Consider the following 12,500-nt stretch of genomic DNA (forward strand, 5'->3'; position numbering starts at 1 on the left):
ACGAACTGTCACGGGATCCGTGATTCTAAGCTAATGTTAAGTCTGTTTCAATGCACAAATATCACAACAGACAGGTCTAAATAGATAACGAACGTGCAGGTGCTACTTCCTAACGTAACAATGTAGCTCGTAAAAGCATATGGCAATTATTAGTTTCATTGAAATTTCTACAGTGTATTGCATGCCATATGGAACTCAAACTGTATAAGCATCCAGAATTGGGCTACTGTTGAATTGTTCATGTAGCAGTCACGTATCACGAACAGACTGCGTATTTAAGATGGTAGTAATATGTATATACCAAACCTATCACAAAAATACGAAATTGCTAAGTAAACCGTAGACAAACCGGATAGACAAGTAAGTACCTAAAAGGAGATTTCATTACAATCGTACCTCATAGTAAAAAAAAAAAAAATAGAAATTCAAGTAGTAATAATATTACTATCTAAATTCAGTAACTAGCGTAACTAGTCAGCCAATAAGGAGTAACGTAAAACTTACAGGTACTGGTAGCCATTCTGATTTGTTAGATCAGTTTCCCAAAATCGTTATTACCTTGCAGCAAAATTTCCATTCGCTTTTTTCCCAAATGTTTTTTCTCCCACTATGGTTTTTTACTGAAGCTTAACAATTGCGTTTTTTCCCAATTTAATCGACACAGAAATAGTGCCGACGGAGCTCCGCCTCCGCTCGCGCGGAGCTCCTACTTTGTGTAGTTTTGGCCCTTCGGGCCGTTGCAAACTTAACATAACCTACCTATGTTTCTGTCGATTAAAATTGGGAAAAGCAAGCATTGGGAAAAAGTATTCAGGAAAAAATGCGAACGGAAATTTTGCTACTAGGAAATAACGATTTTGGGAAAATGATCGAACCAACTGCCATTATACAGACCGGCACATGCGTTATCTATTTATATGTAAGTCTATGAAAATGTTTATGTACGTACGCTTCGAAAACAGGCAGTTTGTGTTCAGCTTTTAACTGTCATATGCAGACTGTGAAGTGCCATTTTTCTGGTTTGACTGTTGCTCAGTTATAAGTGTTACTAGCGCAAATTAAATAAAACTAGTTACTTTGGACAACATGGTTATCTTATCGCAGAAGAACTCCAGAAAAGATCTTGTTTATTTTTAGTTAAGTGTTTCAATTGTTTATTTTTACGCTTACATTCCTACATTTTACAAATAAGACTCTTGACAATGAGCATTAAAATTTAATTTCGTGTCCACTTTACAACCCCTTGGTATCTATTGACAAATAAATAACCACTCATTTAATTAAAGATGTGTTTCAACAGATTTTTACTACCAATATCACAGGGTCAATTATTGTAAATACATAGTAAAACAGGTACTTCGTACCTAGCTAAAGTTACGAATGAAAAATCCGCTATGTAGTATGTTTATTTGTTTTTTTTTTCATCACACTTGCTCGTCAATGACGTTATTCCATGCCTGTATACTAAAAGACAATGACCTCAATTGTTCCCGCGGGAACTATGGATTTACGTATAGTTTTTCTCCCCAAGGGAGTTATGAATTTAGTTTTAATAAGTTAGTAGGTACGTCATTTCGGACTAAAGAGGTTTCAAGTAGGGATGTAATGGAGCTCGGTATCCGTAACCGAAACTATCGGATATCCGAAATAAAAAACTATCTGTAACTGTAACCGAATCCGATATAAAAGTTTGGGATAGTTTCGGATAGGGGCGGAGTTTAAATGTGACAGGTTGTGATTGGTTTTTGACTCGACACATTAGCCGCGCGCGTCCTCTGTATTGTTATTTATTTTTATTGCATAGTCGTAAAAATTAAAACTTGTTGGTCATAGTGGGATTGTAATTACAAATTACAATTCAACATTAACGCAGGTACTTGATAATCATTCTTAAGCAGGTACCTACCTACCTAGGTACTTATATTGTTATCAAACATTTCATCTAAAAAATGCGCAAATGATGTCATGGAAGCTACAAAATTAACTTGTTGATGCCAAATACTATATTTAACATGTCACATGAAAGTGCGAAAGATTATTTTTTATGTTTGTAAAAGCGATATTTGCCTACCTATTACTATTCACATTGAGTTCTTCCACGTCAATAACTAGGTACTTAAGTTGTCACTAATGCTTCGATGTTTTTCACTAGCAGCGAAATAGTCTGAATCAATAATTATTACTTACGAGTTACTTAAAACTGATGATCAAAGTTTTTCGGGATGAAATAAATAAATGATTAACGAACATAAGCAAGAATAAAATTGACATGTTAACGTCGTCTCCATGGTTTGCTTCTATCTTACCGTGCTACGAAAATTCCGAACACTGGGATTTACCTATGTCAAAATCAAAATGTAATATTTTATAAAAAAATATCTACTTCATGCACCAAAGCAAAAGCAGATAAAAAAAAATTACGCCTGATTTCCTTTAGTTACCTACCAAGCTATTGGTAAAATACATAAACACCAATAAATGACAACTTTTATGTAATGTAGCTAATCTGTATGTGTCTTTTATAAGTAGATTAGATATATTTGCTAGTTGGATGTTATTTATATAATTTCATATCATCAATATATATGAAAATTTCGCTATGTAATAGTGACGAGATAAGTATGTGATCATAAAACCAGTCAGCATTTAGTATGTATAATATAAGTACTTATTATTGTTTTTATGCATATGTACGAGTTTATTGTGTCATAAAAAATACCAAAATATTTATGAAAATTGCATTGTTAATACTCTCCGTCATATTTTAAGAAGTGTTGATGTGTACATAAATAAATTATAATGAAATAGCGAGTTTTATTTTAACGAAAGGCACCGGTAGTGTGATTACAGCAAAGCTGTACCTACCTAGAAAAGCTTGTGAATGACACTTGTTAGAACCTTGTCGCAGTCAGCATTCGCCGGACTTATCAAAAACATCTTGATAAGGACAGCAGAGGCTTCCCACGACTGGGTTCTACCAAACCAAGTGTCACATACGAACTTGTCATGATCTAGTTAATGATATTTCGGTGACTTAAATTGAGCGGATATAAATCAGAAGACAACATTAATATTTGTTTTATTTTATTCAGATTATTTAGACAAGTTTTGAACTATCACAAATATTTTATATACAAATAAAACGCGTTGCAATTGACAACGCTAGAGTAAACTAAATTTATTATCCTTTTTAAAATGATGTCCATTTTAAACAAGATGCCTTTTGTTTTTTATTAGAAATGTTATGTATGATAGTGATCTAGATGCAGGCATAACATCCGCCTCGATAGAGATTTCTCTTGTGGTATATTAAATTAATAGAGGTTATAAGATTTTTGACTTTTATAATATTGAGCTTTGAAAACTTTAAAAATACATTTACTGGTCACAATCATAATATACTCGTAACATAGTCAGTATTTAAAACCACGGCATAAAGAGACTAGTAGAAGTGTTTAGTGGGCGTTCCTGCGCTGCCAAGCATATGAGGTATACCTCAACACCTGTCTCAGTCATGTGTCAACCGTAGGCAGACGTGACGTTTGAACCAGAATCGAATATTATTTTATTTGGCGAAAACATGCCGTATTGTGCAGTGTTGAGCTATCAAAATGATAGTAAAATAAAAAAATCCATCAAGAAGGCATTTTGTACCATCAGTAAATACTTTATACCTAATTTAAAAATAAAAACATGTTTTCAGATTCTATGACATTATTTTTTGCTTTACATAAATGAAAAACAATTCTATCGATTAAACTATAAGGTTCATAATCGTGTGTTCTTTGCCTGATACAATAATCTAGAATTTACGCTATCGCAAGGGATGTGGCTATGATACTAGTGTCATCTGTCATCGGACACGTAGCTGTGAATCCTGTTAACCTTTTCGCCGCCACGTCAAATAAAAAAGACATCACCCATGCGCCAGGCTTCTACTGTCTGAAATTGAAACTTAACAAAATTTAACGAAGGTTGCTTTTGCATTGAAGTTATGGACGTATACATATATAGGTCGTTGGCGTGGAACCGCGGGACGTAGGTATATATGAGTCTTTGGCGTGGAAAAGGTTAAAATTTAAACCTAACACTAATCGAAATAAAGTTCATAATTCATTAGCAATTTTTCTTTAAGCATCTATTGGTGAGTAGCCAAACTGATTTGCCTGCTTCTGTTTTGCGTCTGACGGGTGCTCCGCTACTGAACGTTAGATGACAGAACTTTGTATGCAATTCGAATGTCAGAACTCGTTGTAACTCGTTACAACGCGTAATTGATTTTCGACACTATGCCACTACTTTAAAGTTTAAAATATGCTAACGGACCGGAGTTCATAACATATTTTTAATAAAACACAACAACCAATTATTTTCAAGATTTCATAGTGTAGTTAACTTTAAGTTAGTGTGAGTTTGGCGTCATCGGTTCTGATACTAATCGAGGCTGATGCCACTTTCACTAGTCTCTTTATTCCGTGTTTAAAACAACAGTGTTGTCAATTAAATGTGACTGACAGCTGGTAGATATTGAAACTGGAATGTTTATTTGTACAATAACACAATAAGTACGCCAACGCTTATAATATTAAACAAATCAACAAGAACGCAGCGTTACCTATGACAATAAAAATCTTCGATATCACTCAATTATTTATAATATACTTACGTAAAATAAATATTATGCAATAATAATACGTATTGTATTAGATAATAAATCATAATAACTAACGAAGAATTGGCCTAATATTGTTTCATCACAACCATAACCCACACAGAAAAACTTAATTTGCTAAGGGGAACTGTCTTACTTAAAAAACTACGGTAAAATGAAGATTTGAAGTTAAAAATGTCAAACATACCTATGTTGTAATATGATACTCCCACACTGGTGTTAAAATGTTGTATAACATTATAATATAAAAAAAATGTTTTCTAACATTGTATAATAAATGTTATACATTGTCAGAGGCGGCCTTAGGGGATGGCGAACAGGGTAATCGCCCGGGGCCTCGCTCTTGCAGGGGCCTCGCGCAGCAACCTAAGCAAATTTAAAAAATTATATAGCTTTTTTTAACTATATTTTCGCATCACATACTTTTCAGGAAGCATAAAGGGCCTCGCAAAGACCTCTACCGCCCGGAGCCTCGCAATGAGTAAAGCCGCCGCTGTACATTGTTATCATGTTATATAACTTAAAATGTAATACAACAATTTAAAACCTCTAATTTGTTCTATGGTGTTATAACATTTTTTTTTATCAATGTGGGAGCACCATAAGTCAAACACGGTACACGAAAGTAATGAATATATCTTTATAGTTACTACATATTGGTAGCCACTGTATTGAATTGTAGAGGTATTGTACCGTATGTAATTCACACAATTGAGCTGTCGCATGAAAAATTCAGCTTGGTATAGTGTTTATGTAATTGCAGTTTTTAAAACTTTCGAGGATCCAATGCAATTGAGTTTTTTTCATAAGACTGAAATTGACGCGATTAACCCCATGGAAGTTGAGATACATTTTATACTTTCTCACTCTATCATATAGGTTCATTATATGTATTAGAACTTTTTAGGTTCTGAAACTCGAATTCGCAGTCGCATTCGCATTATATATTTTTTTATTAATTAATATTCTTTCAATTTCTTAATTTGATTGATTGAATGGATACATTAATCGCTGTCATGCCGACTATTGTCAAAATACTATTCGGATTCCCAGTATTTGTTTACTTAAAATATATACCAGTATAATTTGACAGTCTTATCTGTTAAGTGTGCTGACTTGCCAGGCCGAGGCGGGCCTTCGTTGCAGTCGGTTGATGGTTGGACGACCCCATTGGAGCCAGAGGAATCCGACTACTAGGCATATTGCGGTTTCTATGTAGAAACCGTCGATTCGGGTTAAACATGTGCCACCGTCGCTTTTACAGAGCTGAAAAAATTCAAATGTAGTACTTTAACGGTTATACATATACACATTCATTATAGAGAGGTTATTAGCAGATTCCCATCCCATCCCAGCCTATATACGTCCCACTGCTGGGCACAGGCCTCCTCTCATAACAAGAGGGCTTGGGCCATAGTTCCCACGCGGGCCCAGTGCAGATGGGAACTTCACACGCACCATTGAATTGCTTCGCTGGTTTGTGCAGGTTTCCTCACGATGTTTTCCTTCACCGCAAAGCTCATTATTATTATTAGCAGATTACTGGATAAAAACTGTATTTGTTTTATAACTGATTTAGTAGAAGATATTCTTGCGTATGAGGTTTTAATGCGAAAATGGCAATATTCGTGATATCTTTATCTCGCCTTTTTTCGCGCAATTAAAATATTCTCTTAGGGAATTTAATAAGCTCAAAGGATATTATTCTAAGTCAAAATACTCACATCACTTTCTAATTTGGTGGAGCACGTGTTATCTGCCAGCTGCGGTAACGAACAGCTTTTAAAAGTCAGGTGGTCAATGGCCCATAGAGCCAATGTGTTGGGCCAATTCGTACCCAAGTTAGACACAGTGTTAAGTAACGTCATGTACGTTCCGCCAACAGCGGGATCAGATACTTTGGCGAAGAATGCCATTACTGCTACAAACATGCAGTAGAGGCAGGTCTGTAAAAAAAAAAACAATGAGGGTTCTTGACTGGCGAAATGTTGCTAGGTGGCGTTAGTATCGATAGGTCTGTTTGACGTTACAGTCTTGCTTGTACTGAGGGCTATCGTTTTTTGTCTCACTAGATGGCGCACTGTAGCGTGAGGTTTTTAAGTATGGCTTTCAAAGTCTGTTATTACGGGCGTGAAAACAAAGTTTAGATTAAAATCATATTGAATACACCTTAAAACAGTACCATAAAAATATCGAGCATGCCACAGTGTTGCATAGCCCCTGTTTTGTTCGGAAAAAAGGGAGGACAAAGGTTTCCGAAAGACAAAACTTTCTCAAAACACAGACATTCTTTGCCCCGGAACGCATATTTGCCATAATTAATTTCAGATATTGCAAAGTATTCACAAAATTATTCTAATTATAAATAAACCCGCGTAGCTCACCCAAAAACTATGAGATTTGACATTTCGGAAACCTCACGCTACACTAGCGCCTCTAGTGGCGAATTCATACGCGATAGCCCTCATTGGCAGCTTGTATTTGATTAACCAATCACAAACGTGACGTAAATGTTAAAGTTGTCAAACAGACCTCAAGATACTATACTCAACGCCGTATATAGATAGATTCCAAAAAAACTAATCATGTGTTGCCAATAAAATGAAAAAGTTTTGCGTCGGTAAGTTTTAACTTTTCTAAATAATGTACATGCGTAAATTATTTATTTATATATAATTGTGAAGCTAAAATTAAATGCAACTGCATAAATAAATAATTAAATGTAAATATTAATTTCACCAACAGATATTTGATTTAAACTGTTTTGTAGAAGAAAAGTTTATATTACAGTGGTAATACTTCAGGTTTAAACAACATTTGGGTACTATTAATCTCATAATTTGCGTATATAGGTTCTATTTATAAATATTTTATATGCGCATAAAAATATTGACAACAAATCACGTATGGAAAACTATGGTAAACCTGGCGGCCACAGGGCCACCGTGACATCTCCAATTGTCATTTCATTCGGCATCTGGGGGGCTACCCCGAAATTCGAAAATCGAAGTTCATATTGTATTGTCCCTCTGACCCTCGTATTAAATAACTTATACTCCGTTTAATTTAAGGTTTGAATTAACGGTCAAATTGTAAAACACGTTTCTCGGTATTTCGAACACAAATGGTCTAAAAATACGTACACGTACATTTATTAGCGTTATTTATTATGTTTTTATTTTAAAAGTTCACACAATTTTGATTAGTTCCGGTGTTTCATTTAAAAAAGTGTGCAAATTTTACCGTTAAGTTTCAAATGTTAAAACAAATGGAGTATAAGCGTCAACGGGATGGCAAGTTACGAAGTTCCAGTTTTGCACTTCGTAGTATGGCCTGACGTTTGGATTGATCGAATGCTTTCTATACTCGTGGTAATTTTCGTTCTTGAGTTTTTGTTTCCTGTTAAGTTTTCTGCTGCCGGTAGCCATTTAAGGTCTACATAAAAACAAAATATTATAAGACTATTTTTTTATTAATGTACATGGGTTGGTTACATCTGGAACGTCACAATGACAATGACAGTGAGGTTTGGCCATCTTTGGTAACTTTTTTGGAATCTAAATACGGCGTTGGTTATAGTCTATCACAGAAACTCTAATTACATCAAGTTACAGAACATTACATTCATCACTACCCTTGGCAAGCGGTAAAAGGGTAGGGCTCTAAAGCGTTTCTATTCTACAGCCGTTTTACATATATTACGAAAATCGACTAGTAATTATGTCCATCAACTAAAAATTACCAATTCTGGGCCACATAACAAACAAGTGTGGTATGTGTGGCGCAGAATTGCGATTGGTTTCACGTCATGGACATTATTCATAGATTTTCGCAACTCACGGAAAACGACGGTTGAAACGACTTAGAACCCAGTAAAAGAACTGTAGCTGCAAAACAAAAAACGGTGCTTTCAAAAAAAAGGAACAACAATGACATGCAATAAAACTGCTACACACACACACATACATGCACATATAAATATAATATTGACAGTGGTTTTAAATTTTACATTTCACTTAATTTATTAGTGGGAAATATTCTGTAGAACAGGGGTGGCAAACCGGTCGATCGCGATCGAGCGGTTGATCGCGACATTAGTCCAGTCGATCGTAGCAAGGCAAAAAATATAAATACTAAACTATGCTGTTTTATTTAAGATTTCAAAAAGTATCTAATTGGTAGATCGCCCAGTGTTTCTTCATAAACAGTAGATCTTGGGTGGGTCTTATCAAGTTGGCCACCCCTGCTGTAGAAAAAGAACTGTAGCTGCAAAAAAAACGGTGTTTTTTTTTTTTTACTTACTTGATGAAAGATATAAAGCGCCATCAGTACCAAAAGGTATGCGTACGAAGGTCCCGATTTTCCAATGAGCGTGGGCGTCAACGCCACAAGCGCAGCGGCGAGCGGGCCGACCAATAAGCGGAAAGGGAACGCGTGCAGCCACAGCGAGAGCGGCGTGGGGCCTGTGGTGTGGCGGGCTAGCAACTGGAAATAACATTACAAAACTATGAATAACTGTTACTCGCAAATTTGTTTGCATCTTTTGGGAACTTCTATTAGTGGCATTGAGATGAGTACTTTAGAATAGTAAGACATACATTAGCGAATAGTGAGTGGGCCCTTGGCACCCGCCTAGAGTGAAAGAGAGACCTGTATACACAATATGGTATATACCTACCACTGGCAGTATGATTTGCACCGGGACCAACGGGACAGCAAGGAGCGCCAAGTCTTCTCTAGGCACGCCAGCCTCCACTAACTTGAGCCCGGAGACGGCATCGCTGGCGCAAAAACCTAGCTGAAAAGATAAAGCACATGTTCTTAACCATTTTTACCCAACACATTTTAAACCTCCCTCATTTCTTTCACTTCATCCCAGCCTATATACGTTCCACTGCTGGGCACAGGCCTCCTCTCAGAACAAGAGGGCTTGGGCCATAGTTCCCACGCGGGCCCAGTGCGGATTGGGAACTTCGCACGCACCATTGAATCGCTTCGCAGGTTTGTGCAGGTTTCCTCACGATGTTTTCCTTTACCGCAAAACTCGTGGTAAATTTCAAATGTAATTCTGCACATGAATTTCGAAAAACTCAGAGGTGCGAGCCGGGGTTCGTACCCACGACCCTCTGCTTGAGAGGCGATAGGTCAAACCACTAGGCCACCACGGCTTACTAGGCTTCACTTACTTAATACTTAACACCTAATTTGACCTCTGAGCGGTCTACTACCTCTGCCCCCTAAACGCCTCCAACATCCACAAGGGGGCTTTATCGCCCACATATAGAACTTATGAGATTAGGTTGTTGGATAATAAAAACCTAAAACTTAACAGAAGATGGTGGAAATCAGTCTGTTTGCATTTGTTTACTGGGAATGAGGACTAAGCCAAGTTGAGGTACAGGTTTTACTCTTAAATTTAAAAAAATTGTCATTATATGACATTTATTTACTGAGTGTATTTAAGAATAGTGTTACTAATACAATTTAATGGCCCTATACTATAAAGGCAAAATTCGAACTTCGTATCTTGCCGTCTCGCTTATGATAATATTATTTAACTAGATGAAAACCCGGCTTCGCTCGGGTAAAATGTAGACCATAATAATATGTTTGAAAAAAAAATTTTTGCCAGTGTAAAGACTGTCGTACTTATAGAAAAATCTGACGTATATTCCCAGCCTTAATATTATCACAAACGGACTTTCACAGCTATCCTACGAATCGGTATTTCACTAGTAGATATTTCTCCTAAATCTTTTTTGCCCATATAACTATGATGTCTCTGTCTCATAATCAAAGAAATTAGACCTTAAGGGCCCCATATACGGTACGATTCGTCTGTACGATCGATCTGATGAAAATCGACGAATCGTACCGTGTGTGGGGCCCTTAAGAGGTCACAATTGAGAACGAAATGCAAACCTGTGACACGTGATGACGTGACACTAACTTCACTTTGATGTGATGTCTTTGACATGTTTACTTCGCAACGCCATTATGTACTTAGTAATTTATTCAAGTTCATATTGAAAATACTCGATAATCCGAATTTTCCGCCTACAAGTTGTCGACTCGGATTGACTAAGTTTTTACGCTCTTCAATTTGATGTGCATTTCGTTCAAGTCTACCGTACCCCTGGACGAAATTATTAATATAGATACGAGTGAGAGGGACGGTTACAATACGAACTTCGAATTTCGTAGTAGCCCCTATGTTTATTGAACACAATAAAATAAAGTAAGCAAGCAGTATAGAGAAGATACTAAATGAATACTAAAATAACTATTTATTCATTATTTAATTTGAATACATAAATATATTTATATGCCGTCTGTATAATAAATTTATGTATATGTTCAACTAAGTAATTAATAAATAGTTCTTTGTTTCTAGTAGTCAAAATAACCTAAAACCTGACCATGAAGATATAAATAATAAAAATAGGCCAGGCATGTTGTATAGACCGGAGCTCATTTCAATATTACAATATTGGATTGTAATAAAAATGATTGCATCTAATTCATTTAAAGTGGATATCCGTGAAAGGAAAAACAAACACATACATGCACATATAAATATAATACTGACAGCGGTTTTAAATTCTACATTACACTTAATTTATTAGTGGTAAATATGCTGCAGAACAGGAGTGGCCATCCGGTCGATCGGTTGATCGCGAATCGCGACATTAGTCCAGTCGATCGTAGCAAGGCAAAAAATATAAATACCAAACTATGCTGTTTCATTTAAGATTTCAAAAAGTATCTATTTGGTAGATCGCACAGGGTTTCGTCAGTAAACAATAGATCTTGGGTCTAATCAAGTTGGCCACCCCTGCTGTAGAAAATAAGACCAGTAAAGAGTTCTTTACACAGACAGCAGTTAACAGATGTGGATTAAAAGTTATGCAGGTTGAATAGTTACCTTGGCTGTAAATAGCACCAGGGCTAATGTCCGGACAGCTGGCAATTTTACAATGGTATACAACTGCTTGTAGGCATCCACAATATCACTAATTCCTCGGCTTTGGCTGTCATTTTTGCGAGTTGTTTCTTGAGCCTCATGTTTCAAGAATGCTATTAAAGTTGTTGACACAATGAATATCCAGCCCCAAAAGAATAAGAAACTAGCTAATGTGACCAGTCCTTCCTCTTCCGGCACAACTCTCAAATACTTGTTGCAGAAGTATGGAGATTCAAGAGCCAAGAACAGAACATAGCCAAGGAAGAATCCAGCTGTTTGCCCGACTGTGTTGCAGGTTGATGCATGACCAACATTACACCTGCAAAAAGTTAATTCAAAATAAAGTATTGCAAAGAGTTATTTTAAGTACAGTCAAGGGCAAAGACACGACTTTATGCACTTAACATTAAGGCAGTGTATACATATTTTTGCAACTTTGGCCGTGTCAATATCTTTGCCCTTGACTGTACATATTGGTTACGTATAATAAATGTGCAGTTTATAAGTATCTATTTCAGATTAATAGGATTTAAATCGGTAAAAAAAAAGGTTTTGAAAAAAATAATATTATTATTTATTTGCTTTTCTTACTCCATTTTAGCAAGACTATGCTATGCATATAGGATAAAATAGAACATTTTTTAAATTATTTAATGGATTTGATATATTTTGTTGAACATATAATAGTATTTTATGCAACAGTTGTATAACACGGTTCAAAAAAGGTGAGTGGCGTGAGTTACAATGTGAACTTTAGCAAACATTGTAAGAAAAAGATGCCATGAGCTATTTTTGACTTACTTATACAACGTTTCATACAATACTTTTTCTTTGACTGGGTATTTATTAATTACAATATAAAAT

At 35.9% G+C, this 12,500-nt stretch overlaps 1 protein-coding gene across 2 annotated transcripts in view; it reads right to left on the minus strand.

Annotated features, from left to right (window-relative positions):
- Window positions 1–12,500, minus strand: part of LOC141437208 (acetyl-coenzyme A transporter 1-like) — a 17,859-nt gene that overhangs the window by 3,753 nt on the left and 1,606 nt on the right. Inside the window, exons 4-8 of one of the 2 annotated variants that reach the window (XM_074100463.1) lie at window positions 11,598–11,955; window positions 9,351–9,470; window positions 8,975–9,157; window positions 6,397–6,618; window positions 1,202–5,938 (exon numbers count right to left, since the gene is read on the minus strand). In XM_074100463.1, the coding sequence (XP_073956564.1) occupies window positions 5,768–5,938; window positions 6,397–6,618; window positions 8,975–9,157; window positions 9,351–9,470; window positions 11,598–11,955 (1,054 nt within the window). In that variant the 3' untranslated portion in view covers window positions 1,202–5,767. Of the gene's footprint in view, window positions 1–1,201; window positions 5,939–6,396; window positions 6,619–8,974; window positions 9,158–9,350; window positions 9,471–11,597; window positions 11,956–12,500 lie in introns of those variants that run through there. The other variant, XM_074100464.1, reaches the window with a different exon arrangement.

This window comes from Choristoneura fumiferana, chromosome 17 (assembly GCF_025370935.1).
Source record: "Choristoneura fumiferana chromosome 17, NRCan_CFum_1, whole genome shotgun sequence".
NCBI classification, from domain to species: Eukaryota; Metazoa; Arthropoda; class Insecta; order Lepidoptera; family Tortricidae; genus Choristoneura; species Choristoneura fumiferana.